Raw genomic sequence first — 27291 nt, 5'->3', positions numbered from 1 at the left:
ACTGCAAATACTTGATTAACTAACTAAGGAGCTTCTGAGCTGTGCTCCTAGTCTCCGATATGAACTGCTTCGATAACCGGAACGTTCCCCTGTCCTCCACGTTGAGAGGACCACATTTTCTGTTGTGTAAATTGATGTTACAGAAGCTCCTGCAGATATTGAGCAACACAACCGGTGCGGCTGTCCATCCCGAGGTTACCACTCGTACCCAAGACTCATTATCGTTCATGCTTCTGGTCAATTTTAGGTACACACACACACACACACACACACACCGTAAGAATATTCTAGATTTGGCTTACATTTCATGCGTGCTGGTGACAGATGCAATACCGACACACACACCTACACGCACAGTCGCACTGGGCACAATACAATTGTGGACCCTTTGCCCTCTGCGTGGAGGGTTCTAGCACAGATTCATCTCTGGCTGCGTTTTTGGTCCAGGAGCAGCGCCGCCCGGCTCGTCCCAAACTGACTGCTGTCGGTGGATTGGTCTCAACACGTTCCCACAGTGCAGATGCTCTGCTGGCAGTTGACAGGAAATGGCCCAAAGGGTGGATTTGGTTGTTTGAACACATCACAAACGTTGTTCTCTCAGGGCCCTCCCAACCAGTGACCATTTTTACCTTTTTTAAAAATTTAATCAAATTGTTTTCCCCATTCAAAAAACTATTATTACTATCATTTATAGATGTTTTTAAATGCTTCTTCTTAAAGGTCTATGGAAATGCATATTTACAAAGATGATGTGTTTTAAAGGATGATGTTGGCTATCCAGCTAGCCCAGGGACGTGCTTCAGAATTGAACACGTCTGTCTGGTTGGGTTTGTTTCTGAGCAGTGGTTCTTTCTTTAAAGGTCTTAATTTTGATATTTTATTTTTTAAAGCTGCTGCCACTTGTGACTTTATTTGAATTGTAAACCAAGCTTCTGACTCCACCTATATAGTCAACTAGAATCATATACAGGCCTGTTAAGCTACATTGGTTTTCTTTTTGTTTTCAATGTATTTTGCTAAAACGCCGGCGCAGATACAAGACAAATGTTTTCCATGTCATTGGAGGAGCTTGCAGTGCATCATCTTTGTTTTCGGGTATCTTTGCTAATAACCAGTAAGGCCCCTGACATTGCAGACTAATCGGGAGGGGAACCCTCAGATTGTATTAAATCAGGGAAGGGTGTTTTATATTTAACAAGAATGGTAACAGTAGCTTACTTCTCAGCATGTTGTAAAATTCCCTCTGCCTTCTTTAATCAGTGAGCATCTTTAACAAGCTAATTGTTGGAATTTGAAGGACAAACAATGTTTAAACAAAACAATAGGCTTTTGGGTGCATCAAGTGAAATGAGGCTGCAGCGTATCTGATGGATTTTGATCTGATGTTCCAAAAGGAACATTATGACCAAGACAACAGAATACTGATCTCACTGCCAGATTAATAAACAAATATCCAGTCATATATTATATTTGTCATTTCAGTATCCACTTATACTTTAGAATTAATTATTAACGATGCATTGGGAGCAGAAAAGGAACGTTGTTCTCCAAAAATGTTTTTCTTGCGGTTTTCTCTAAATTTTCTTATGAATTAATCATCCCAATGTTCTGCTGAAGTAATGATTGCTCTACTAACAATTGCAATAGATGGATTGTCATTCTGTGGGTTTATTATTAATGTGACCAATACCAAGTCCTCAGAAAAACATCTCGACAAGCCGATTGCGAGCGACATCAATCTATTCCAGAGACCTATTGGTATTAAAGCCTGCAGACAGGCGTTGTACCAGAGCAAAACGCCGCAGCCAGCCGCAGAACTCACTGCCTGCAGATTCTGATCAGATTTAATAAACCGGTTCAAGAGTGGTTGCTGGGTTCATATAAGCCCTACAGCGCCTTGTCTGAATGCATTTTACTGCAGTTATTGGGCATTCCCATTTTGTTTGTAAAAAAATATAAATATTGCAACCGCTATTTCTGTTAAATCTGCAGTGCTGCTCGCAGGTCCCGTAGTTTAAGTTCACTGGGTAGACGGCTAACAGTGTTAATCTCTACACATTTACCTGGCATGTGTAGAGATAAACTAAAAATGAGCAGAGATAAATTCCTCATAAGCACAGTAATGCAATTGTGTTGCCACTTTTGTTAAAAATAAAGGGCCCTGGTGCTTTATATCTGGTGTTAAAATTGTTTCTGCAGACTGTAGGATGACTTGTTTCAAAATATATTCTACAGGTTACACGCTAGAGCAGAAGCATTAGTAGGGAGACTTCTTAACGAGAAGTTCTTGTCTTAAAACAACACTCAATGTTTCATTCAAATGTACTCCATGAAGCCATAAGTTATGAAATTAACAACTTACAGAAATTTGTAAGGCTTTGTCAGGCGCTTATCAAACTAAATGGGCACCGCTGTGATCCTTCACCTATACTATGCAAAAAATACAAATTAACATTGATTCAAGAGAGATTTAAATAAAAACAAATCATGCAAGTGATTTAAGACTAGACATGAAGCCTTTTCTCTTGGGCTGATCTCCAGACCTCATCAAAATATTGGAAAATCAAGGCAGGAGAAAAGAGCAAAAAATGTTAACATTTTATTTACAAAGTTGTTTTTTTTTTCATACAGAAAGTAAAAATGTAGCTACAACCTTGATTTGTGCAACAGGCGGCCACGGTAAAAATCATGGCTCGCTGGTTGCACAGCTGCTATAGCAATAATCTTATTGGGAAAAATAAGGAACAAAATAATAAAAGACAATAAAATTGAGAAATAATAAACCCAAACAACAAAATAATTCATCCAACAAAATATTAAAAGCACAGACCCAAAACTAGATACCAGTCCCAAAGTCCTCACACGGGAATACATAAAGAGGGGTCGACGGTGAAATGGTGGAATGGTGAGTGCTGCGCTGCCTGAGAACCTCTGGGCAATGTGGGGTGGGTGAGGTGGAGGGTGTTGGGTGGCTCTCAGTTCCACGGGGTGAGGGGGGTGAGAGAGGGGGGGGGGGAGAAAAGGGTGTGGCAGCTCCACTCGGTCCCACCCATCCGGTACAGTCTTGCCCCATAAAAAGAGCTCAGAGCTGGGAGGAGGTTGAGGGGGGGGGGGAGGTGTAGGTGTAGGTGTGTAGACGTGGGTTACAAAGGCGGTGTGAGTTGTAAGAGGGCGGGCGTTCGGGCTTGTGGGAGAGGAAGGGTAACTCGGTGGGCTCTCATTTTCAGTTTTGCTCTTAATCGTCGTCTTCGTCGTCCTCGTCGTCGTCCTCATCCTCGGGGTCTCGCTTTCTCTTCTCCCCTTTGCCGGCTTCTGCTTCTGCTTCTGGGTGCAAAGAGACAATCCGTGTCATTTTGTGTGTGTGGGGGGGTGTTAAATAAAACATTACTAAATAACCGGGTGACTTTTTTGTGCCAAGCGGCCCACGGGCCGGTGGTTGCGGGCCACTGATCTATCACACAGGCTGGGTGCAGCTTTATTTTTCCTAAACAAACTTGCGGCAAACCTTGTTGTTTCACAACCCTCAATGAGATGAAGGCGAAGGACGGTTGGTCAAGTCACGTGGATGAAAACATACATTTTACCGGAAAGCGTCAGGTTTGCAGGTGCGTACATGCATGTCAGCCTTTGATACAGTCCGCAGTGTTTATTGTAAAAGTTTAATTGAAGAAACATTCCAACCCAATCTGGGAGTGTAAGCAATGTCCCCTCTTGAACCAGTTCTTGCCCTTTTGGAGGGTTCATAGTTGTGATATGAAGAGATGGTGTTATGTTGCGTCTTATACTAATAGTTGACTGCGTTGAAATAATCAAGAGGTGCTCCAGGTATAAAAGCCAAAGGAAAGGGTACATACCTTCTTCATCTTCATCAAAATCATCTTCTTCATCTACTTCCCCATCCTGAGCAAAGTCTTCCTCCTGGGTTAACAAAAATGTTTTAATAAGTTAACAGAAAAGAATGTAGCCAAACTCCTCGCGACAATATTTTCTGCAAAATGATTTTTTTAAATTACCTCATCTTCTCCGCTGACCTCATCATCGTCTTCTCCTTCTACCTCCTCTTCATCTTCCTCGTCATCCTCTTCCTCATCAAAGTCCTCCTCCTCACCATCCTCATCTTCCTCCTCCTCTCCCTCTGAAAACACAAAAAGAACAAAAACAAATCGTTCAACGACCACAGAATGTAGGCAAAGTCCAACGATCTCAAATATCCTATTTTTGTCTCTACAGCTGCACTGGACTTTTAAAAAGGATCAGCAAATAAGAACTTCTCACCCTCGTCTTCGTCGTCATCTACGCCGTCCACCTCTCCGTCGGAGTCGGAGGCTTCCCGGTCCTCCGTGTCATAACCATCCAGGTAGGTGAGCTGTGGCAGCAGCTTGAACACGCTCTCTCTGTAGTCATTCAGGTTGGTCACTTCGCAGTTGAACAGGTCCAAACTTTTCAGATTGTCCAGCTTTTTCTGTGGATGGAATTCAGTAAAGATGAGAGACGGCCGGTTGTCGTGTTGCGGGTTAAAGCAACTGGAGGCTGAAGTGTGTCTGCGGTGCGTGAGGTTTGGCTGATGTGAAATCAACCAGTGGATGTTTTGCTGTACTATCTGGTAGTTTTAGGACACTTTTAGCAAAACTACTTGCTGGATTTGGAATATTCAGTTTTGTGACACCTTGAATTTAGATAATTCATTTTTCAAAATATGTACACCGTCAGTGGTTATAACATTTGTGTGAAATCTAAGCAGGGTCTCTGATTCAGCCTGTGAAAGGTCAGCTGTGGTGTATGTTGAGTCTAACAAACAAAAGTAGAAATGTCTATATGCGTGTGGACAGAAAGCAGTATTCAAATTAGCGAGGCACAAGTTATTTGTATTTTGTTGGTCAGGCACATCTTTGTTAGTAGAGCATGACACGTGCACTTAGTCGAATAACGACATTTGACATTAGATTGATACAAGATAACAAAAGTCCAATGTCTGTACAAACTTAAAACTGAATACACATTGTGCTAACGTGCAGATAGACTAGTGTGTTAGTTTTGCTTCTGAAAACACATACCAATGGTTCCAATGTGCTAATGTCTTTCAATTTGTTGCCACTCAGGTTTAGATGTGTGAGGTTGGGTAGTTTTTCTGCTAAAACGTCAAGGCCGCCGCTGATTCTGTTGTCGCTCAACTCCAGCTGAAAGACGGTAGAAAGAAACATGAACCCTGCTGACATTTTGTTAAGCTTCAGCATGCACACAAAAGTAAGAACAGGAAACAGCATTTTTTACCTTTTTGAGTTTTGCTAGTTTGGGCAAGTTGGAGACTGACATTAAGCCGACATTTATCAAACTCAGAAACTCCAGGTTGACAAACTCGGCTGTGAGGCCTTCGATTTTTCCTTCAACTGATCGACAATTGTCAAGGACAAGTTCTCGTACCTGGAATACAGAAACATATATCACATAAATAAATCATCCACGGTTTCATTCATTTAGTGAAACTGCACGTACCATTATACCACTTGACACACATTTTTATGATACAATTTTTTTATTTTCATAGACAACATAATAAAAATGTAATTTAATAGGGAGTGTTGATTGGGGAAATGTACTGTGTTTGTCACAAAAACGTGTTTTTGTAGTTTCTGTAAAATATTACAAAGTCCGAAGGCCGTTGGAGTCGGTTAAAGCCAACACTGGTTGCGCAATTAAATATTTGGAGAAAAACGTTGCAAAAAAGAAGAAAAAAAGTTGGTGCTAAACGCCATTGATCACGTTTCATCAAGTAAAAACACACCGAATAGTTTAATGTGTCTCCATCTAAAAAAAATTTTTAAACACAAACGCACACACTGTGTGATGTGCGACGGATAATGTATAGATACAATGGAGATGAAGAGCAAAGCGGCAGTTCCCCCCGTGGCCCGCCGACGCTAAAGTCACTAATGACGAAGCTTTAGCTAGCTTTAGCTCGTTAGCTCGCTACAGGCTAGCCGTTGCCCCCCTTTTAAACGCTGCCGTGCAGCGCGAGGAGCAGCTCCAGAGGTCTGCCCGCCCGCCATTAGCCAACAGCAACGGAAAGGATTGCGAATACACCCTTAGTTAAGATTTTCTTTTTTTTACCCCCCCACCCCCACCTTTAAACCAGCTTTAATTTGGGAAGTGGAGTATTCCCTGTCGTCGAGCGAACGGCCGATAATTGACAAGTTTGTTACAAGTTACAACGTCGTTTTCAGGTCGATGGAAATCTACTGAGAACGGAAATTTAGTGAGGAAAAAAAAACAAAGATGGAGACGGTTCCTTTCTCCCAGAGCTTCAAAGACGACAGAATGACAACATGGCGATTCCTGAAACACAGTATGCAGTTCTCCGAACACTTCAATGGCAAAAGCCACTGCTTTTAAAGAGTAATTGTCGTTGTTAACACGTTGCCTACGTTATTTTTTACCGTGTTTAAATCGCTTTTTTTTTAATTTTATGCATGAGTCGACAGTCGAGTTTCTGGGCTGCCCACGCGTGAAGCGGGGCGCACCGGATCCCCGTGTCATTGAGGCAGGCTGCCTCGGTTCATGAAACCGCCGGGAAACAAATTGATCCGCTTGGTTGCAAACAAACAAACGACGAGTTTTAGATCTGCCGACAGTTATCAGACGAGAGAACGGTTGAGTTTTGACGTTTTAACGGGATATGTCGTTGTTGTCTTTGTACAGTGGGGTAATGTGGCGGGAAAATAAATACGGAATTAAAGGTCCGTCCGGATGAGTGAAATCATCCGATCACCAGACTTCATGAAATAAGCGCGATATTTACACGAAGAGATTAAAGGCTAACGGGAGCGTAGGAGCCGTACAAGTCTGTAAGCTATTTGGGGGATAAACAGCTGCACACTCGCGTCGGGAACTTGAATCAACAGCTTTAACGTCTTTTTTTTAACCACGTTAACATCCACGTGTGTCTATTGTGTAGTTGCTGTAAATATAAGCTGGCTTTGGTTAACAGTGGTTTAATGTTTAGCGATCGAGGAATGGATGACTCGTGAATCAAGTGACTGTTTTTTTTGTTGTCGCTGCTGAATCCGTCCATTTGATATCGTCGTACTCCACGGGAATTTCAAGACCTATCTCGTGCTTCCCCCGGTGTCTCGTTTACATGTAACGACAACAACAAAAAAAACTCAACACGGACGCCGTGGAGTTGTAACGAGCATTTGTAACCCCCCTCTCAAAAAAATAAAGCGCCCCATTTTAGCAGTTATGCTAGCAGCAAAAACATGGCTTCCGAGGTCCGTACAGAATTTACCGCTCCGCGAACGCCAGCCGCGGCGCAGCATGCAAATCTCCCGACACATATCCGCGTAAAAATAAGTTTCCTAATTGTGCTACGACGGGGGGAGTCCGTGCGAATGGCGTGCGTGTGTGCACACCAGTGGCCGAGCGAGGCTGCGAAACGGTTAAAGCCCCGCAATAATGCCAGCGAGCGGAGGAATCGCCGTTTCAAAGTAACGATTGAATAACGTTGTTAGCTTTTCTCCTCTTCGTTGCCCCCGTACGCCCCGATCGAGAGCGGTATAAAAAAAAGGGGGATTAAGCGTGCAGCGCGAGCGTGTTTTTTCGCCCTGTAATAATAGCAGAAAGCACAAATATAAAGCCCATGTGGTCACCATTACGTTAGCCACACAGGTCACTCGCAAAGCAAAAAAAAAAGTAGCTAGCGAGGCTAGCCAGAAAACTAAGGGTTGGTTTTAAAAAAGCACGACTCACATCAGACGGTGTCCTGTTTCTTAGCTCCAAGTGGATCCTCTTTTTCATGTCCATCTTGCCCTATGAAAGTAAAACTTTTCTCTCTTGGGTTTTGGTGGGATCTTCAGTCCAAAGGCAGAGATGCCCTAATGGAGGGAGAATATAGGACTGTATAATGAACTGAGCCAAACGCTAAGTTAGTCGGAGAGAGGAGAAACCATGGAGGGAAACGGGACTGAAACAAAATATATGCTCAACAGCGCCATCTGCGTCCAGAAACGCCCATCGCCCCTGTAAAGGCATTGCAGTCACAAAACATGACGCTGCCCCGAACCGGTGCTGTGGTGCAATTTATTTCTGTAAGGAAAGTGCTGAACCGTGTTTAGTGAAGTCCAGGGGAATTTTATCTGTAAAGTTAGTTTTAATAAAGGTAAGAAGACCTCCACATTGTGGACACAGATGTGGTCGAATGCCGTTTAACCAATTAGACATAGATAAAGTAGGTCATGTGGTCAACTTTGTTTATCTGCTCGTTCTACAGTTCCATGCCATTTAAAGTGAGGATGTATTAAGCGTTAAATTGTCATCTCACGTTGAATGAGTAGAAGAGACGGATATCTAACAGCGTCGCCTTCTTTTCTTTTCCAAATGCATAATTGTAATTGTGGCAGAAAATGATGAATGTATGATCCACGTGACCATTTTGATCAATAAAGTGCATAATGGAGAAATTGTGTTGTACCTTTTCGTTCATAAATGCCAGATTCCTTTAACCGTTTGGGCACTGCGAGAAAGGAGGGGTGTGTTTGGTTTGCTGTAAAGAGAGCATTGTATATGCACATGGGGAGTAGGGCAACCCCCCCTCACCCCCCTTTACTTCCTGAGACACCAGAGCCCTCAAGAAGAAGTGTACTGAGTAGAACTTGTTGTTCTTTATACATTCAAATATGAATCACAAATTATACTTTATTGATTATAATTATTCTAATTTTAATGTGTGAGGTTAGTAGGTAGAATGGTAAAGATTGAACTCAAATACAAACAGGATTTGGGCTACAATGAATATTCACAACGTCTACACAATTACACCATACAATAGTCTTTGGTCTCTGGAAAGTTATTTGTTCATATTACATATGTATAGAATGTTCAAATCAGTGTTTGGTATAGTGTAAAATCTACACCAGAAGATGGCACTGTAATATCTACTTTGACATTCTCCAATTTAAAGACACATTGTGAAGGCAGCAGAGCCGTGTGTTACAGCGAGTGGGTGAAGCAGATAATAATCAGTCATTTGGAAAGATGTGCATACATGCAAGGAGTCGAGTGTGTCTGTGTCTAGAGAGTAAACTGTGCAGCCTGTGGTCCTTTTAACCCGCCTGGAGTTGACCTTGATGCTGAAGATACTGCTAAATGTTCACGGTATTTTAAATTGTGAGTGTGTGTGTGAGTTCCTGTTTAAAGAAAACAATGGGACAGTTTGTTCATCTCAGGCAGTTTATCTCAGAATAGAAGGTTATAATACTTGTCATTGTATGGACTTCCAAGACAAGTTTCTTTAACGCTGAAATCCTCCCCGGACCAAACAGGTGCAATAAGCACATTTTGTACAACATTTTAACCGCACAATTTCATCAATGAAAAAAATAATGCCAAAACCAGACCATATTTCAGGTTAAAACCCAGTCCTTTTGAAAAAAATCAAGGGTGAATTGCAGGAAGCTGCTTGAATTTAACCGAGAGACCCTCAACATTTCCCCACAGTGCTGGAGGCAGCTCAGTGTTATTTACTCTGCGGGACAGCTTCTTTCTGTGAGCAGCTCAAACACATCAGCCCTCAATGTGCTGGGAGAAGATTGAGGACACGCCCCAACCGAGCATTCTCCATCTCCCAGATAAGACGGGTATGCCTCCGCTCCGCTGGATGAAAGCACGTCTTGCCTGGTGTCAGGCCGTCTGGAGGCTTTTCAATGCAGAGGGTCTACCAATAAGTACTTTATGATGTGTTTCTGTTTTTAGAATGTTTATTGATGTTTAGTATCATTTATGCAGGAAGAAACACACCGCGATTTGCAATATTGGCTCGTTTATTTCATACTCAGAACTTAATTTAACTGTGGGAGTGTTTTGTTCCTGATAACGATATCAGGTAATTAAGCCATTGGATAATTGTGGATATGAATTCAGTTGAGTATACTTTTGCCATTGCTAAGTCGCAGTAGTATAAGCTGCTAGCTTTCACAAACATGTGCATCCAAAAGAGTCATTTTTTATTTTTCTGTTGCTTGACTAGTTAGGTAACCTTTTTGTCTTATAAGCGTATCACACACAACTTGCTCCAGTCCTTTTTTTTCTCTCTCTCTCTCTCTGTGTCAATACTGTGCCAACTCCTCCAGCTTTACAAACACGATAAGACCAGAGCTGCAAGAACTCCTCCAGCACTATGGTAATGTTTAACCAGATAATTCATTTAGGGGTGGGAAAAGAAAACAGTCAGAAGTTGTTCTGTCTTCGTTTGTGTGTTTGCCCGCCTTCAATGAGTTGAGTTCATTCATAGCCGGACTCAGAATGGAGGAGACGTTGCAGCAAGAGAATCAAGAGTCGGATTATAAAAATTCGAATGAGGACCAAGGTTACTATTTACCACTCTTCTTTTTTAATTGCAGCTGACCTATTCCAGTAGGGTATTTCATTGTTGGCATACTGTATGGTGCCTTTTGATCAACTCAAGACAAACAAAAAAAAACACTTTAATCGATAGTACCGTTACTACTCTGTATTTTTAAACCAAGTGTGCCCCGTGTGAAGCTGGAAGAACAAATGTCACTGAACCACATCTTTATACGCCATCACTCCCCACATTCTCTAGTCATGCATAAAGAACTACTGCTCTTTGGTTTCATGCTGCCCCTGTTGTTTCTCCGTTTCCAAGGTGGGATCCGTCGCCGATTACGGGACAGGGATCTTCTCAAGAAGAGAAAGGCAGAAGCAGAAGAAAAGGAGACTAACCAGTGGGTTTTTGGGTAAATTTTTGAAGAAAGGATTAGCCAATGTTAGTGCAGTGACCTACATTCACGGCTATTTTCATTTGGAGTAACCGTCATAGGTTTAGCAGTGCGGACAAAAGCCTAATACAGTACATTATTGTTCAAATACCACGCAGAGTAAAAGTAGACATTCAGCATCGTACTGTTTAGGCTTTATTACCACTGCTTATATATAACATTGTACTTGCACGGTTAAATCCTTATCAGCACTCCAGCTGCTTATCAATCCTCTGCTCTATGTTGAATATGGAGCAAGAGGAAACCAAAGGTTGCTTCAGTGTTTCTATTGACGCCCCAGATCCAGGTCAAGGACTTTGTTCTATTGGCTTTGCAAAAGTATCGCAGAGAGCTGTATCAATGCCCACTGTTGGGAGGTTGATTGGATTTGTTGAACTCTCTCTCTCTCTCTCTCTCAGGGTGGAGAGTCAAAGGAAAAGAACAAGGGCTGAGAGTGGCACGAAGCGGAGAGGGAGGCCCAAGAAGAGTGAGCCCACCCCGGAGGTCTGTGTCCATCAGGAGGAGGCAGCGGTGCCTGAGGAGGCTCCCGCGGCGCTGGTGCCTGAACCTGCTGAGGTCGTCCCGTATCAAACAGCAGAATCTTTATCCCCTCTACCGGATGTGGAATCACAACCGCCATCTGCCCCGGATGCCCCTGCACCTCGGCCACTGCTTGGATCCACCCAGAGCCCCGTCTTTGCTCCTACGCTGACTGCTCCCGCTCCCGTTATTCCGACTCCAGCCCTCTTCTCACCCTCGGCTCCGGTTTCATATGCCGTCAAACTTGCAGATTCCGCTCCAGTCCCTGTTCCATATTCAGCTCCAGATGCTGTTCCAGATGCTGTTCCAGTCCTGACGCAAGCCCCTGTTCCAACTGCAGCTCCTCCTCAGGTGGAGACCTTCTTCCCAGAGTCACAAGGCAGAAAGGTCCTTGACCAGGTCCCGATTAAGGACTTGGGCCCAGGTGATGAGGAGGACGTCTATTCATCTAGTGACCAAACAGCAAATGAAGGTATTAAAGAAGACAGTTAGACTTCTAGGAGAATGAATGGTGTGGAGAAATAGTGTTACCTAGTTGAAGGATTTTTTTCTTTTCTTCCCCATATTTGTCTTAATATTAACTGTATCCTGTCTTTTTAGATTTGATTGGGACATCGTCCATCAACATGCCTGAACAAAACAAAATGTTCTCAATTCCAACCTTGTCCTCAACGCCGCCTCCACAGAAATATTTCCCGGGAAATTTATTCTAGTTTTCTGAAACACCTTTTTAGATACTGCCTCAGCTCAGATCCCATCCAGTTTCTAGCTCAGTATTATTTTGGTTAGTGTGCAGCAGGTTGGCTTAAAGGAGCAAATATACTGAGCATATGTATTGCTTATTTGAAAAAATTATCAATTCAAAACCAACCTGCATCCTTATTTATTCTGGTTTGTTCTTCACTGCAAAGGTGATGACTTCTATTTTCTTTTTTAAATTCATGAAACAGCACATTTTGCTTGCTTTTTATTTAGTAGTATATGGTACCAATCAAATGAGGATAATGTATGGATTCATTTGATAGAATTTTGTATAAAGTTGTTATTCACCTAATAAAAGACAGTGCTTATCATTTGTGGACTGTGCTCAGAAATGTCTTTATTTATTATGTTAGAAATACTTGAACAATAATGAATTGATACAGTAGATGATATTGGTGTTTTTATACAGGCTCTGATAATGGATTTATTAATATTTGATTGATTTATTAAAATGATTGATTTAACACATTTTCAGGATTTGTCCCATTTGTTTTCTGAGATGACTATTCCATAATATAAAAATAATCCATTGCAACAAGTCCTGCATTTAAAACTAATAGTGGTAATACAAATGTATTGAAATTATTAAAAAAAGAGTTCATTATGCAGCAGAGTTGCTGTCAGTGTAATATTAATATACATAATATTATTTGGATATCATTACTGATGAACTACTGTGTAAGACAAATGTATTATTTTAATAGGAGTTTGACATTACTCTTGCTCGCCCTCTGCTGGTATAAAACGGAACTACTGCAAGCGTAACAATCACTTCTGTGTATTACATTCGTGTAATATGTGTCGTATGTAGGTCAAGTTTTAACTACATTTACGTTACAATGCGTAATATACACAATATAGGCTTTGCGTTAGAAGAAAGTTAACCTTCTCAGATCTTCACGTAACCTACGTAGTCGCCTCAAAAACTCATGGCCGGCCTTCCGGAAGTCAAAGTGGTTGTTTCCGGTTAGAGAAACTCCCACGTGTTTACACAGCGGTTTGTTGCTGTTTGGCTCGCTAGCTAAAAGCTAACTCGTTCGCAATGAGTCCTCTGTGCGACTGCTGCGGCGAGCGCATTAACAAACTGGATCAGCAGATTTCTGTGATGAGAAAGGAAATCAAGAATCTGAGGTTGGTGGAGATAGAAACGAAATATTCACCGAACGGCTGTATTATTGCGCGCATGCTGTGTTGACAGTTGCGTGGTATCTGCCACTTTGACAGGCAGATGTTGGACAGCGCGACGAGAGGTCATCGCAAACACATGATATCCATTCAGTCGGCTGTGTCAACGATTGGACTCTGTGGACCCGATAAAGACCAGACGCCCTCACCGTCTTCACCCGCAGCATCACCACAGGCTGCACTAGAGCGAGGTCGTTCACAACTGTAAATGCAGCCACATCTGTAATGCAAAGAAAAGCATACAAAGCTATGTAACATATTTATGAAACATGTTTTAAAAAGTGAAACAACATTGTTGTCTCTGTAATACTCCAGGAAGCATCCAGACAGTCCCGATTGGTTACATCACTTCCTGTTTCTCTGTGAAGAACGGGACACCCAGACAGCCCACCATTTGTGGCCCCTCAAGAGCCGATCTGCGCATCCACCGCAGTGTCTTTAATAACCCTGAGCACGCTCTGGTGGGTCTGGAGCAATACTCCCATGTCTGGTATGTATCATGCAGTTGGTGTTCTTGTGAAACATATACAGTTTAATACAGTCTATAATAAGAGCATACAAAGCCATATCGAACTGGTATTAAGGCTGTATTAATACAACTTTATTTGTTTCACTTTTCAGGTAATGTTTAGCAGCTGTTTTATCCCACTTACAGAAGCAGTAGAGGCTTTTGGTTGCCTATCTGTCACTTATGGACTGGGTTTAGGATTTATTTTCCCAGTTTTATAAAAGTTCTTCTGCCCGTTTAAAAATAACCGTCTCTGGACACATACAATATCCAATGCTAATTTGGTGTTTGTTTTCCCCATTTTGTCTCTTCAGGATTATCTTTCTCTTTCACAAAAATGGGCACTTAAGTTACAAAGCTAAAGTGAAGCCTCCTAGACTCAACGGTCAGAGAGTTGGTGTGTACTCAACCCGCAGCCCCCACCGACCAAATGCATTGGGCCTAACTCTAGCTCGACTTGATAAGATAGTAGGTGAGTTTGATTAGAAAGGAAGTGTCTTTAATTGGTAGTTGCGCCTTTGTGAGGACCTATGTACATGTTGACATGTAATTTTTTTTAAAACTCGTAATACTAAACTACACTAATGTATACAATATGTTTCATGCTTACACTTTTTTTTAGGTGATACAATACATCTTTCAAATATTGACATGATTGCTGGGACCCCAGTCTTGGACATCAAACCCTACATCCCAGAGTACGACAACCCCCTCTCCAGGATGAGCTCAGATGAGACCACACTATTAAACCATCCAAATGACTCTGGTGATCAGTCAGCCCTAAAAGGGGAACACAGTGATCACAATGATGACTTTAGTAGCTTTCTCTCAAAAGACAAATCTGAAGCAGAGGTTTCAGTCACGGATTCATCAGAGTCATCCAGTGCCCAGTTCTTCCTCCACAAAGACCTCCGCCATGTGCTGGAGGAAGTTGAGGCCTATGCGACCCAAAGGGACCTTTGCCAGCTAAGTTGTGCAAAAGAGGATCAAGTTTCAGACTCTCCCAAAACCCCACCACCGGATGGGACTGTCGAGCACCCCTGCTTTGGGGAGGAGGTCTACAGTGCTGTTGCCGGCTGGATCAGAGAGCCTCCTGTCGGTGGTTTGGAGGTGCGCTTCACTCCTCAGGCTGGGAGGGAGTTGGCAGACTTCCTCCCCGCACACCTGTCAGGTAAACCAAATTTCCACATAAAAGGGGACTGTGTTTTTGTCCACTAGAGGGTTCTGTTGGGAGCAAAATGAATATGAAATAGGTCATGAACAGTATATGCATGTACGTCTATATCCAGCGTGTAGGTTTAATGTTTAACAATAAAGGATGCATGAAGATTCATGTGATAACAGAGTGCCACCACGTCACACAGGGGCCTCTGAAAGTGACAGACCCAGGTTCAAGTTTCTTCGCAGTCCAGAGGAAGCTACGGCTGCTATAAGAGGGGTGCTGTCTGCAGACCCCCGGTCAGTCTATAGAAGGACACGCTGCAGAGACAGACTGTTCTTCTTTACCCTGGACACGGCTGACATCACATGCTGGTTTGGACAAGGATTTGCTGAGGTACTGCGGGTCCGACCTGTTGAGCAATGCATTTCTTCAACGTGAGAACTCCTTTTGATTGAGAGCTTTGTTGAAGAACAGTAACGGATCCTGCCTTCAATCAACCTTTTTAGGTCATTTCTATATTGACAACTGTTTAAGTGGTACAATTATTTAGACCGCCTTAAAGTAGATGCACGAAAGGCAAGGTACAATACATTCAATGATAAGTAGATCAAATAAAGATTTTTGAAAATATAAATCCTCTTTTGTTTTTTGTCTCTGACTTTAAGGCACAGTGGGGATGCAATGGTTTTACATGGTCAGTGCAGGTTATCTAGAAATAGCAGTCATTGTGCAAATGATCAAATCTAAGTTATAAAGTTCTTCTCACTAAGTATTAAAAGGCGTGTCCAATTTTACCACATATTTTCATGATATTGTTTGCACGTTTACTTTTGGTCAAGACTTGTTCCGCTAGTTTAAATACTGTTTATATGTACACATTATCATGTCGGACCTTCTACCCAACTGAATGATTAAAGGATTTGTTTTTGTTTCCTGTAGTCAATTATACTTACACGACTGCCCTCCCAATCAACAGTGACTCTACAACTATGGGTTCATAGAGGTGTTTTTAGTCGGAGAGAGGAAGAGAACATTCATAAGCTGATCTATGGATTGTGTATGAAACACTTAATGTATTTTTCAAGCAAATCATTTCCATCATTTTAATGAGGTTTGACTGATTTAATGGTAACAAGGACAACAGTAGTGTTGCTAATCTTATGAGAAATCTTTGGCAGAAACAAATATGCATCGTAATGTAACTGAGGGAAGGGTTTGAAATGTCAAACCGGGACTTTAGAAATAAATAAACAAACTCAAGTTAATTCCCAGATGATGTCCACAAGCGTTTTAGTTTACTGCAATGTAGCAGTTGAATGCAAATTATTTTGATGAGAGAAGTTGGTGACGGTGACCAATAAGTTATTTTTATGATTATGCATACAATTTGTAAGAACAACCTGGCCTGTTTATACCTAAAAGGCAATATTTTGAAGGATTGAGTAGATTTGGAGGCGTTAGGAGAATCCCTTTAGTGTGAAATGATCTAATACATGTTTTGAAACTGCTTCTTTGATGAAAATTGTTCTTTCTTGTTACTTGTTCTTCTGAGTTTGTATCTCTACGGTTAAAATGCACTTATTGAAAGTCGCTTTGGATAAAAACTTCAGCTAAATGGCATGTATTGTAATGACAGTAGCTTCCTGTGAGGGGCAGCAGCGCGTAATATGACGCGGCAAATCCGTCCAGGGCATCACAAAACCACAGAAGAAGAGAAATGGACCAATAACAGAGCTGACATTTGCGTTTTGAATGAAACGCGGTTGACTGCACGACAGTAAGGTTTGTTTACCCTATTCGCGGAGCTTAGATCGGTAAACGTTTAAAGGCAATGCGTGTATCTTGAGTTAACCGATCATAGTACCACATGTATTTAGTGTAAAATGTCGGTTAGCTGCTGATGTGAGATGTTTACAGGCTACCTCCAGTTAACGTACCGTACGTACAGTCAACGACTTCGGTAACGCTTTCCCAAACTAGAAGTCACTAACATTACTCTTAGTAAGGTCTTACGTTGCTGCCTTACATCATACACCCAAGATACGTTTGATTAGTCATTAACGCTTATGAAATGACGTTAGCTTAAACATGAGCCTTGAGTTACTTCTGGCCAACTGCCTGTGACGTTGCCGAAGCGTCATAATATTAACGTTAGCCTCTTTTTGTTAGCTAGGTGCTAACGACAACGTCATTTGATTTCAACAGTATTGTCGGCCAACAGAAGGCACGTTTGGTACATAATACTTGTCTCGTACTTTGCAGTTGTAAAAGGTTTCCCAGCACTCCAAAGTGATGTCCTCCAGGAAGTCGAGCTTTAGTGGGGACAGCTTGGTGAGATTTGAAGGCCTTTAGTGCACAATGTGTTGTTCAATTATCGCCGAACAAGCAAATAACATGCTTTCTGTGACTGTTAGCCTCCAAGCAGATTTGGAGAGCGTACCCCTCTGAGAAGTTTGCAGAATGAGATGCTGCATCTGTCAACTCCATCATCAAGGTTCAAATCAAAGTCCCTGCTCAGTGCTGACGTTGTGGAACCGAAAAAGGTGGGGTTATATTTATATTTTTTAAAGCTCCTGTTATTTTAATTGTCTTTGTGACTGTTCCTTATGTTCCATTCATCCGAATCAACAGGGCGACGTTCCTTTCTGTGACCCCGAAGCCCACTTGCAATCTCCTCCATCCACCAAAGTGAATCAAATCGATGCTTCCATTATGGATACAGCAACTGCTGAGACAGCCAGTGGACTTGGAGATGTGACGTTTAAGTCCTTCATCTGTCCCGGTGGGGAGGTTGAGGTTTCGGGCTTCTCAGTCTGCGGAGAAGAAAGTATTGTTTTACCCAAGGATCAGGCTATGGAAAACGTGCGTGAAACGGAAGGCACAGTCATCTGTGACGGTGTCATCGATCATTCTTGCAGTAACCACGTCGAGCACCCCTATCACCACCCCGAGGAGGAAGACGCCTCCGCGGTTGACATTGACGCCGCGTGTCTATGTGACACTTCAAATACTACGGTGGCCTCTAAAGACTTGGTTGATAGAGAAGTCACACAAGATTCCGGAGCTTTTACGAATGATGTCACTTGGAAATCATTTGTTTGCGATGGTGGTGAGGTGAACGTTTCAGATGTTACCGGACTTCAAGATGAGACCATTCCTCTGCCCAAGGCCCAGCTGGTCGAACCGTTACAAGACAGCAGTGTAAATTTAACAAATCTCTCTGCTTGTGGACCGATAAGTCAAGCGGAACATGCAGATCATCCCTACTTTAGCATTGAAAATGCTGTTTGTGCCGTCACCAACCTCTCTGAGACCACAAATGGCTCTGAAAAGTTTGCGGATGGATTGAGTGATGTAACGTTCAAATCATTGAACTGCACTGGAGGTGGGATCGAAATTTCAGATGGCACCAAACCTGCAGATGAAACGGTTCCTCTGCCAGCTGATCAATCTGCGACCTGCGGGGAGTCGTACAACTATGGCGATGATCCAAGCATGTTGGCTTGTGACCAAGATGCACAAAACAGTGATGATAATTTAGATCACCATTACTGTAAAACCGAAAATGATCCATTGAGGGAACCATTACCACTCAGCCTTGATGTTGTGGAGGAGGTTGAAAAGATAAGGCCGGTGGTACCTGATTGTTTGACTGGCGGGCAAGAGGGCCTTGCATTGAGCTCTTTCATCAATGCCAGAAGTGAATTTGAAATATCTAATGGATCCTCTAAGACGTCCCCTCTTCCTGATGAGCAGGCTGTGGCCTGCCAGCCCTTTGAAGACAACAGTGTTCCACCTTTTGTCACACAGGTTGTAAACAGTCATCTTGAATGTATTCCTAACAGCCATGTGGAGAAGAATGAAGATGTGGCATATCCTGACCCCACAGCTATCGGAACATCTTCACGGACTAACACGCCTTTAAAGGCGCTGGATGATACATCTGTTGAATGTCAAATGCAAGCTATGTCAAAAAAAGCCTTGGTGCATCCTGAGGACAGTGCATTGCCTTCAATGCTTCATAGGACAGAGAGTTCCGTCTGCAGCCATCTGGAAAATTTGGCAGAGATGCCTACGCAAGGCAAAGTGCATGCTGAACATGTGTCTCTATTGCAAATCAGCAGTGGAGCCCACAAACCCAGTGAGGCAACAGACAGCGCCCTGGGCTCATCTGGAAGTGGACCCGTTCTTTGCAACTCTGCAGAGAATCCTCGGGCAGAAAACCTCCCGGATATTTTGAAAGTGCCGTCCGAGTGTCCCACAGTGGCATCGGCTTTTCAGTTTGGGATCTTCAGTCCTGTTGTCCGTAGAGCCTCTCTCGCTGCATTAAGGGCCTTCAGGGGTCCTGCTTTGGGAAAGTCCGCTCTTGAAGGGGAGAACGTCACATTTGCCCCTTTTAACGTTGACCCTGCTGGGCTATGGGCCGAGGACATGGAGAGACCTATGCCACAACCTCTGCTTAACTCTACAGCAATAGGTGGGGATGTGGGGGCAAAGCCTTCTGAGGAGCCTCGGCTCGGAGTGGAGAAGCCGGTTTGGGACACACCTTTGATTCCAGATGGTCCTCTTCAGCAGCAGCTTCGACAGATGGCAGAGTTTCTTTTCTTGGCATCAGGAAAGATGGTTCCCGCTGCAGTGCCTGCTCCCACTTTACCCACCGCTGCCCTCATGGTCCCATCGGACAAAGCTCCTCCATTGGAATCCCACAGTGTCTGTGTGGGCACCACTCCCGTCAAGTGGTTGGACCGCAGCGCCAATACATCCGGCCAATTTGAGAGAAAGAGGGATATCTCTGTGGTTGATTCCTGCACGCTAACAGATCCTCTCCTGTGGAAGTAAGTGTAAACTGCAGACTAGGTTTTCAACTTTTCTTGAGTATGACGTCGTTAATTAAAATTTCTGTAGTTGTTTTTTACATTTATTTTCCTCCTGCTGTCGATGTGCTCTCAGCATGCCGCCAGGCAGCCTGGACTGTCTTCCCAGACAAGAGCTGGAGCACAGGTTGAGGTCCAGCATGATCATGGTGGAGGCTCTTGCGCAGCAATTGTCTGCATCACGGGAAAATGGACGTCCTTCTGCGGGCCCGGCCCCTTCGGACCTCAGGGAGAAACTAGTGCAGACTGACCGCTCTGAACTCACTCAGGTAAGGACACACTCTGACATATTTCAAGGGGCTGACGCTGTGCTTAGTGGGTTCACTCTTTTGCTTTGACGAGATCTTTGCTGTCGTTTTTGTGATGCGCAATCTTATTTTTAAATTGGTTACTTTGCTTACTTTTGTATTCTAAATAGACCACAGTGTACAGAGACCTATATTTGGAGGCTCTGGCAAGGATTGGTGAGTTGGAGATGGATGGAAGTTCTCTACAGAAGCTCATCCAGCACATGCAGGACATGCGGGTCACCATGGTGAGACATAAACAATAACGCACCACGTGTGTTCATTTATGCTGTGAAATCATCTTCCATAATGTGCTGAGGCACGTGCTTTTGAATTATTGTGAAGAGAATGCGTTTTCCTTCCTGAAGTTTGTGCGTGTTTCCCAGCAGACCTCCTTGACCTATGACACGGACGCCGCCCTCTCTAACGTGATTCAAATAGGAGACGTGGTCAGAGGGGACCACCAAAGCCTCGTTTCACATGTATGTAAACATGTCTCGCATGCTTGTGTGGTATTGTCCAGTGGGAACCAGGAAGCTGATATGTATTTGTCTTTGTGTTGTGAAGTACGGTCAGATGAAGTCTGTATCTGAGAAAACAAAGGAGACACACACACAATTGATGCAGAAGGTCAAAGATGCTTTTCACCAAAGAGATGACATGAGGATGCAGATGGAGGACGCCTTCACAGCCAAGGAGGCGGTAAGCACTGGGGCATGGCTCTTTAATTATTTTATGTGACTTGTTAATTAGTTTAATCTGTGTATTGTTTCTCAATCCATGACTATTTAAATACTTTGCAAGTATTGACTATTGCTTACAGAAAAAAAAAACATGAAATATATTTAGAAAATATACCTAAGTAGCAAGATGTTTAAAATCTATACCCTCGTAAGAAGTGGCATATTAATGATATGCAAACATGTAGGGTAAAACCAAATTTTTCTTTCTTGACCAAAGTGGGTTTTTTGGTATTTCTTCACAAGATTTCAAATATTAAGACTAATCGCAATACATTTTTCCTCCTCATACTAATTATGGTCTCGGCACAAATATTAAGCTAAATGCCTCAGGCCTGTTGGATCATAACACTCACACATTTTTACTGTGTGTACAGAAGTTATTTTTGAAAATATTCTAACTTAATTTAGAACATTTATTTTGGTTGCATTCTTTATTCCAGGAGCTTTAAGCGCGTGTGTCTTTTTCTGTTTCCAGGCCTTCAGTGCGATGGAGCAGCTGAGGACACACTTTGCCACTGAAATCTCTGAGCTGGAGGGGATTGTGGGCTCTCAGCAAGAGCTGTCAGCTGCCCTGGACCAGACCTACCCAGAACAGGTACAGATAACACGCAACCTTTTTAAAAAGCTGTTATAATCTATTCAACATAAAATTCCTCAGATTTTAAATTCTATTTTTTTCTGATTTATAACAGGTTGCATTGAACCGGGCCTACACTGAGATGTTGGACTCTGCTACGGATGTTCTGTCCACAACCTTAAACGACCAATCTACTTTGATGCAAGACGTACGTTTTAAAATGCATACTTTTAACAGACTATTACTGTTTGCAAATGAGAAAACCATCAAATACACACATTATGTAGCAATTTCTAATAGCGAGCAGAAATCTGGTTGACGAAGACACACTTTAATAACACATCTACCGTCATATCATTTTTGCTCTTATGTGGGGTTAGAATGTTGCTGCGGCATTGATGCTCAGATGTCTGATGTTTTTTTTTTGGTTGGGTCCTTTCACAGCTCCGCACAGTCAGAGGCCTTCTGCAGAAAACGGCTCCCATGCTTCTGAGCCTAAATGAGAGGGCAGCTGCTGCTTTGAGAGAGCGGGACGACCATCTCGCTGCGAGAGACCAGGCCGTTGAAGAGCGAGAGCAGGTCCAATGACTATGATGTCCTCACGTTAATTTGGACACTTGCTGACTTGCCGCGTCACTTTATTCAATGGCACTGCATCTTTTTATATTATTAATCACTCGGATGATTTTTACCCAACAGACTGAAGAGGAATTAAAACAAGCTAATGTGAATCTCCACACGGCCACAGAACAGATCAGTGATTTGAATCTGCAAGTGACAATTCTGACCTCAGGTAAAAACTGGCTTTGGGTATTTCATTCAATCACCTTTTTAGAATTGCTTACATGTTTTCCTTTTCATTGAATTCCAGAAATGGGTGTGCTTCGTCAGAAGCTGACCGAAAGAGAGGAAGAGCAAGGTCCGCTGGAGAGGAAGGTGACGGAGCTCTCTGCCACCGTTTCCTCCACTTTGGCCTCCTACACCTTCCTAGAGCAGGCCCTTGCTGCTGAAAGTACAAAGTATGATCCTACAACAACTAAAATCTGTTGATGATATGCTTTTAAAAAAAATTATACTGTATGGAGGAAAAAAAAAAACTCTAAATGTTGTTGTTTCAGGCTGCAGCAGTCATGGAAGGACATCCAGCTAGCAAAGGATAGAGCAAATGAGTGAGTGGAGTAAGATGAAACAATAAACAGGTTGTAGCAAATAAATGGGTTAATATGAATATTGAGTAAAATATTATTCACATTATTGAACGGTTTAAACCTGTAAAAAAACCTGAATTCTTCATTCCTCTAGTTGTTTCTCATTAATCCACAAACCCATTCAGTAAATTAATGTATTTTAATAACCACACTTATTTTGGTTTTCATATACTGTACTTTGTTAGTAGCGAACAGTGTATAGAGAGACAATTATGGTGTTTTAGGTTACTTTAATGATGATTAAACAACAATATTGCTCTATGAGTGTAAAACATCCTCACTTTCACAAATGACTAGAACACTGCAGCTAACGCCCCCCCGCCTGTGTTGTCCGTGCTGGTGTTCAGGTTGGAGACGTCCTTGGGTCAGTCGGAGCAGCGTGCGTACGAGTTCAGTCAGGCTCTGGCTCAAAGTGAGGAGCAGCTCGGGCAGCTGAAGGTCCTCTCTCAATCCCAGAGCACCCAGATCCAGCAGCTCCAGGACGCCTGCACGCAGCTCAATGGCGTGCGGGAGATGAACGAGGTGAGACGAAGGACTCGCTGCTCTTGCAGTACTTGGAAGGATTCAGGGATTAACGACGTCCAAACGTAATGCTTTTAAGCATTACATCGCTTAGGTTTATATCCCCTATACATCTGGTTCTGACTCCTTATACACTTGCTCCATGAGTAACCATTAAGCTGAGATGCTGTTATGTGATGCGACTTCATTTGGTGGATTTCCTGGTGTATGTTTGTGCGTCAGTTCTTGCAGATGGAGAATGAGTTTGCGAGGGAGCAAATGGGGGAGAGTGAGCGGGTGCTGAGGGCCAATCTGCAGAGCCTCCGAGAGAGGAATATCCAGTGTGAGGATCTAAAAGGAGAACTTGGCAGACTTCAGTAAGTTTGACTTAACATCATCTGTATAATGATCTTCTCTTCTGTTGTCATATCGATGTGCTAGTGAGAAATGTTGATTAGATTAAATGGGGGGGGGGCCACTGTTTTGGCGAAATATTTTTGCCTGTCCTACAAAGTTATTCATACCTCAATGTAAGTACTAGCAAATATTTAGCCAAAGTACATTAGAAGTAGAAGATTACAAAATAAACACAAGTCTTGTCGGTGTGTTTAATCTGCTGCTAATCCTACAACAAATAAATGCTGTCTCTCATTTAGTCTTTATGCTAAATTCTAACTTGCATGCGTGATGAAGGCTTGAGAACGGGAGTCTGCAGGATGAGCTGGAAAGTACAAAGTCCAGAGCCGATGCGACCCAGTTGCAGCTCGGACAGAAGCTGGCTCAAGCCGTCGCTGACATTACTTTGCTGCATCACACACTGCGAGGACTCACCAATGAACTGCATTCATCACTCAATGACCAGGTAACGCAGGAGAGCTGCCCCATTCCACCACGGCTGTCTCCCTTTCAAACGGGTCAATGCTTGTCTTCAACCCTTGCATGAGTACAGCATGAGTTGCAGGGGAGATGTGTGTGTGTGTGTATATATATATTTTTTTTTTCTTCTGAAACACAGAAGGAGTGCCCACCTCTCCACAACGTGGAACGTCGCCACCCATCCAGCTCCTTTGTTGACAGCGTCATGGTTGCATTAACTGCTGAGATGGAGGAAGACGTCACAAAAGAGACACCTTCTGGATCGGGTACTGTATCTCACCCTGATTTACACCTACACTGACGCTCGGGCCTCGTAGTGTCTCCCTCGGGTCTTATGAGAGACGAGAAAGACACTTCAGATTTTATGTCTGTGTATAGCATGAACTTTTGTTTTTTTAAGGCATAGGAAAGCTGATATAAACACATTTTTATATATTGTATAATGCAGATGTGTCTTTAAACTGTGCCAACCAGAGATTCTCGTGTGACAGCGGTTTGATTTGAGTGGCTCAAACATTGGTCGGATGAGTGTTTAACGGATCTGTCCCGTTTATTGAAGAGAGTATGAATAACTCTCCTGCTAATGACGTTTATGAGATAATTTCCTCTTTAATAAGCATGGCCACAGATGATGTATGACTTCCCACTGTATTTTAAATGAACATGTATGTCGTTTTGAAATGGTTACGGATCAGCAGAGATGGCTCAGTTACACGAACAAAATGGAAAAATTGTGCTACATCTAATTGCACATCTTTAATGCAGTTCAATGGGGCGTAAATGTCACGGCAATCCAAAATGAACGTTGTGGTTCGCTGCTCCCTCAGACTCCCCCGGGCCACAGTGTGAGCCTTTGTTCAGCGAGACGAGCGCCTTCACGCGCATCACAGCCGTCACCCCCAAAAAGAATTTGTCCCAGGTGGAGTTTGAGCCAGAGGAGGACGAGCAGAGCAGTGTTGGGGAACTGTTGGCCGACCTGGGCAGCACCGTCTCGGAGCTCATCAGCACCCGGAAGCTGCTGCAGCAGCGTAAAGATGCCGAGTTGGAGCAGCTGCACACCACCATGTAAGTGCCGTAACACGTCTGTGGTGATGAAATACAGATGGCCGTCTTTTTATGGAAACTTTTTTTTAAACAGATTTTGACCAATATGTAGTCCTGGAACTAACACTGGTTTGTTGATGTATTTGTAAAAATGAAAGGCTAACACTAGTTTACATTCCTGATGTTTAATTCTGACCAGCAAATCATAGAGAGAAGAAATCCGTAAATCAGATTTTCTTCTTATTTATTTACCTTCATTAGAAAAATAATTTTACACAACTGTTGAATGTAAAAATCACGGCTGTGTGTGTGTGTGTGTGTTGTCCTTCCATTCCAACATTATCCAATGCGTTGTCAGCTCTAACCTGCAGGTGGAGCTGCAAGCTGCAAGCAACAGGCACGATGCAGAGGTGTTTGATCTGAAGCATCAAATCAGTGGTCTGAACAGCCTGTTGCAGAAGGGAAATCAGGCGCTGCAGCAGAATGCTCAGGTAATAACTGCGGTGCATGCTGTTACTGATCTACGGTAGCTACACAACTGTGAATGTCGAGCCAAAGAAGCACTCATCTATTGAAATGTATGTCTTCACATAGGATGAGAAAACTTTGACGAGGCTGATGGCAGAAATACAAGAGACCCAGGAAACTCTTAATAAACATAAGATTGACAGCAATGTAAGGCATAAATATATATATATATATATATATATATATATATACACACACACTTGTATGAAACAAAACAATCTAAATGAACGTTACTAAATGTAACAGCTTTTATTTGTTGTTCACAGGAGTTGCGGAAGGAGGCGGTGGAGCTTCGTCGCGCTCTCAATCAGTCGAAGGCAGAGTCTCAATACCTGCGTGAGGAGTTGAGGAAAGCTGGTAGCCAATCAGCTAACCCGGCACATGTCATGGAAGAGAAGATCCAGCTATTGAAAGAGGTATGTTTCATTTGAGTCATAGAGTGAGAGTTTCTGGATATTGTATAGTTCTAATAATACTTTTCATAATTGAGTGAACATTCCAGTTCTTTGGTTGATTATTCTGCAGGTGGAAAGACTGAAGTTGTGTCTTCAAGAGGGGGAGCAGGCCAGAGCTAAACTCCTCGATAGAGCAAAAAGATATGTAAGTATCAGCTTGACGTAACGTAGTAGAAAAAAAAACTCCAGTGTGTTGATGATGTTGTTTTGTCTCTCTCAGCAAATCATCCGCCAGACCAACCAGCAGAAAATGGAGAATGAACTTCAGATGTTAGACAAACTCCTCAATAAAGTCAGAGAGGTGAGATGTGCTTTATTTATGTGTGTGTGTATTATATATATTTATGAATGTTTAAGGTGCTGATTGTTTATTTGCTCCTCACAGACTCTGCGGTCCTTACCGGACGTCGTGAAGAATTGTGAACAACTCCAACAGCTTGTTGAATACATCGGCTGACGTGTTTGCTGTGTTCCTTTTTTATATGTATGTCTGTTACGTTTTAGCCTGTCCTCATTTTAAGTGTTCCTATTTGTAATTTGATTTAAATAAAAATTCTCTGAGATTATCTTTGTTCCTTATATTTTATATTCCAAGGCCACTTCCAATGATCGTACATGTTTTCGTAAACATTTTATAAAGTTAGTTTAAAGAACTTTATGAATTTGCTGAAAACTGTTTGCTGTTTGAAGGAGGACAGCGAACATGACACTTCTCGTCATGAGTTTGATAACTTTGCCTAGTACACACACACACACACACACACATACATACTGTATCCTCATAGGTTTGCCTCTTGATGTTCATGAGAAACTTCATATTCAGTGACAATATTTGCCCAGTCGGCCTGCTCTGTTGACGCGGTGTCCATCTTTGCAAATTGAATACACATTTAATTTGCATAGACAAACACAGGATCACTATCCTTTAAACAGTAATATGTATGTTTGATATTCCCAACAGACAAGTTCAGCAATCGGCAGTAACTTTTGGTACAGAAGCAGTCAGTTTTTTCAAAATGTAGAAATTAATTGCAGTGCAGCTTTATACAATAAATAACCCATTGTTATTCTGAAATTGTAATTTGACACTTGCTGATTACGGCTATTGTTATTTAATCCTCGTAGATTTTGATATTCAGTAGCACTCAAGAAAAACTAGGACTCTTTCAACCAAAGAACCCCCCCCGCCCCCGACATCTATCAACAAAGGTTCTTTTCTGATAGGAAAATCCAGTGTCTTCACATTAATCAAGCGAGTCTCATCTTGTC

The 27291-nt window shown here is 42.6% G+C and overlaps 4 protein-coding genes across 11 annotated transcripts; 3 read left to right on the top strand and 1 right to left on the bottom strand.

Annotated features, from left to right (window-relative positions):
• Positions 1-2583: 2583 nt before the first annotated feature.
• anp32b (acidic (leucine-rich) nuclear phosphoprotein 32 family, member B) lies at positions 2584-7949 on the bottom strand. Of its 4 annotated transcripts, none has more exons than XM_037471145.2 (7): positions 7747-7949; positions 5272-5421; positions 5055-5177; positions 4276-4462; positions 4014-4135; positions 3855-3918; positions 2584-3321 (listed from the first exon to the last, which is right to left on the bottom strand). In XM_037471145.2, the coding sequence occupies exons 1-7, from the start codon at positions 7798-7800 to the stop codon at positions 3236-3238; spliced, it is 786 nt and encodes a 261-aa protein (XP_037327042.1). In that variant the 5' UTR covers positions 7801-7949; the 3' UTR covers positions 2584-3235. The 4 variants fall into 4 exon arrangements, with proteins under 4 accessions (XP_037327042.1, XP_037327043.1, XP_037327041.1 ...); XM_037471146.2 differs by having other exon boundaries at positions 2584-3318; XM_037471144.2 differs by having other exon boundaries at positions 2584-3324; positions 7747-7947.
• A 1927-nt stretch (positions 7950-9876) lies between these two features.
• Positions 9877-12391, top strand: hemgn (hemogen). Of its 3 annotated transcripts, XM_037472965.2 has the most exons (5): positions 9877-10174; positions 10286-10360; positions 10661-10751; positions 11192-11784; positions 11913-12391. In XM_037472965.2, exons 2-5 carry the CDS (start codon positions 10297-10299, stop codon positions 12023-12025), a joined length of 861 nt encoding a protein of 286 aa, XP_037328862.2. In that variant the 5' UTR covers positions 9877-10174; positions 10286-10296; the 3' UTR covers positions 12026-12391. The 3 variants fall into 3 exon arrangements, with proteins under 3 accessions (XP_037328862.2, XP_037328864.2, XP_037328861.2); XM_037472967.2 differs by lacking the exon at positions 9877-10174 and having other exon boundaries at positions 10186-10360; positions 10661-10739; XM_037472964.2 differs by lacking the exon at positions 9877-10174 and having other exon boundaries at positions 10186-10360.
• A 630-nt stretch (positions 12392-13021) lies between these two features.
• trmo (tRNA methyltransferase O) lies at positions 13022-15860 on the top strand. The gene is made up of 6 exons (XM_037473203.2): positions 13022-13205; positions 13299-13450; positions 13575-13749; positions 14082-14239; positions 14390-14938; positions 15132-15860. The coding sequence occupies exons 1-6, from the start codon at positions 13117-13119 to the stop codon at positions 15365-15367; spliced, it is 1359 nt and encodes a 452-aa protein (XP_037329100.2). The 5' UTR covers positions 13022-13116; the 3' UTR covers positions 15368-15860.
• A 799-nt stretch (positions 15861-16659) lies between these two features.
• spag5 (sperm associated antigen 5) lies at positions 16660-26582 on the top strand. 3 transcript variants are annotated; one of them, XM_037473165.2, is made up of 25 exons: positions 16660-16711; positions 17192-17260; positions 17344-17472; positions 17561-19764; positions 19880-20072; positions 20222-20338; positions 20480-20572; positions 20658-20792; positions 21309-21428; positions 21526-21618; positions 21855-21989; positions 22110-22203; positions 22282-22429; positions 22529-22579; positions 22966-23140; positions 23363-23496; positions 23813-23981; positions 24135-24261; positions 24823-25060; positions 25398-25530; positions 25634-25714; positions 25834-25983; positions 26093-26167; positions 26243-26323; positions 26408-26582. In XM_037473165.2, exons 2-25 carry the CDS (start codon positions 17222-17224, stop codon positions 26477-26479), a joined length of 4986 nt encoding a protein of 1661 aa, XP_037329062.2. In that variant the 5' UTR covers positions 16660-16711; positions 17192-17221; the 3' UTR covers positions 26480-26582. The 3 variants fall into 3 exon arrangements, with proteins under 3 accessions (XP_037329062.2, XP_037329061.2, XP_062420684.1); XM_037473164.2 differs by having other exon boundaries at positions 20477-20572; XM_062564700.1 differs by lacking the exon at positions 16660-16711 and having other exon boundaries at positions 17355-17472; positions 20477-20572.
• Positions 26583-27291: the final 709 nt, after the last annotated feature.

Source organism: Pungitius pungitius, chromosome 9 (assembly GCF_949316345.1).
Source record: "Pungitius pungitius chromosome 9, fPunPun2.1, whole genome shotgun sequence".
Lineage (NCBI taxonomy): Eukaryota > Metazoa > Chordata > Actinopteri > Perciformes > Gasterosteidae > Pungitius > Pungitius pungitius.
This window is presented reverse-complemented; position numbering and strand designations above follow the sequence as displayed.

Excerpts from the sequence above, each read along its gene's own strand:
- anp32b (XM_037471144.2), bottom strand. The coding sequence starts at position 7,800 with ATGGACATGAAAAAGAGGATCCACTTGGAGCTAAGAAACAGGACACCG. Across the intron at positions 5,178-5,271 it reads AACTAGCAAAACTCAAAAAG|CTGGAGTTGAGCGACAACAG; the intron begins GTAAAAAATGCT and ends ACCGTCTTTCAG. Across the intron at positions 3,919-4,013 it reads AGGTCAGCGGAGAAGATGAG|GAGGAAGACTTTGCTCAGGA; the intron begins GTAATTTAAAAA and ends TTGTTAACCCAG.
- hemgn (XM_037472965.2), top strand. The coding sequence starts at position 10,297 with ATGGAGGAGACGTTGCAGCAAGAGAATCAAGAGTCGGATTATAAAAAT. Across the intron at positions 10,361-10,660 it reads AAATTCGAATGAGGACCAAG|GTGGGATCCGTCGCCGATTA; the intron begins GTTACTATTTAC and ends TCCGTTTCCAAG. Across the intron at positions 10,752-11,191 it reads ACTAACCAGTGGGTTTTTGG|GGTGGAGAGTCAAAGGAAAA; the intron begins GTAAATTTTTGA and ends TCTCTCTCTCAG.
- trmo (XM_037473203.2), top strand. The coding sequence starts at position 13,117 with ATGAGTCCTCTGTGCGACTGCTGCGGCGAGCGCATTAACAAACTGGAT. Across the intron at positions 13,206-13,298 it reads AAGGAAATCAAGAATCTGAG|GCAGATGTTGGACAGCGCGA; the intron begins GTTGGTGGAGAT and ends CCACTTTGACAG. Across the intron at positions 13,451-13,574 it reads ACAGGCTGCACTAGAGCGAG|GAAGCATCCAGACAGTCCCG; the intron begins GTCGTTCACAAC and ends GTAATACTCCAG.
- spag5 (XM_037473164.2), top strand. The coding sequence starts at position 17,222 with ATGTCCTCCAGGAAGTCGAGCTTTAGTGGGGACAGCTTG. Across the intron at positions 20,339-20,476 it reads AGGACATGCGGGTCACCATG|CAGACCTCCTTGACCTATGA; the intron begins GTGAGACATAAA and ends CGTGTTTCCCAG. Across the intron at positions 25,061-25,397 it reads GAGCAGCTGCACACCACCAT|CTCTAACCTGCAGGTGGAGC; the intron begins GTAAGTGCCGTA and ends ATGCGTTGTCAG.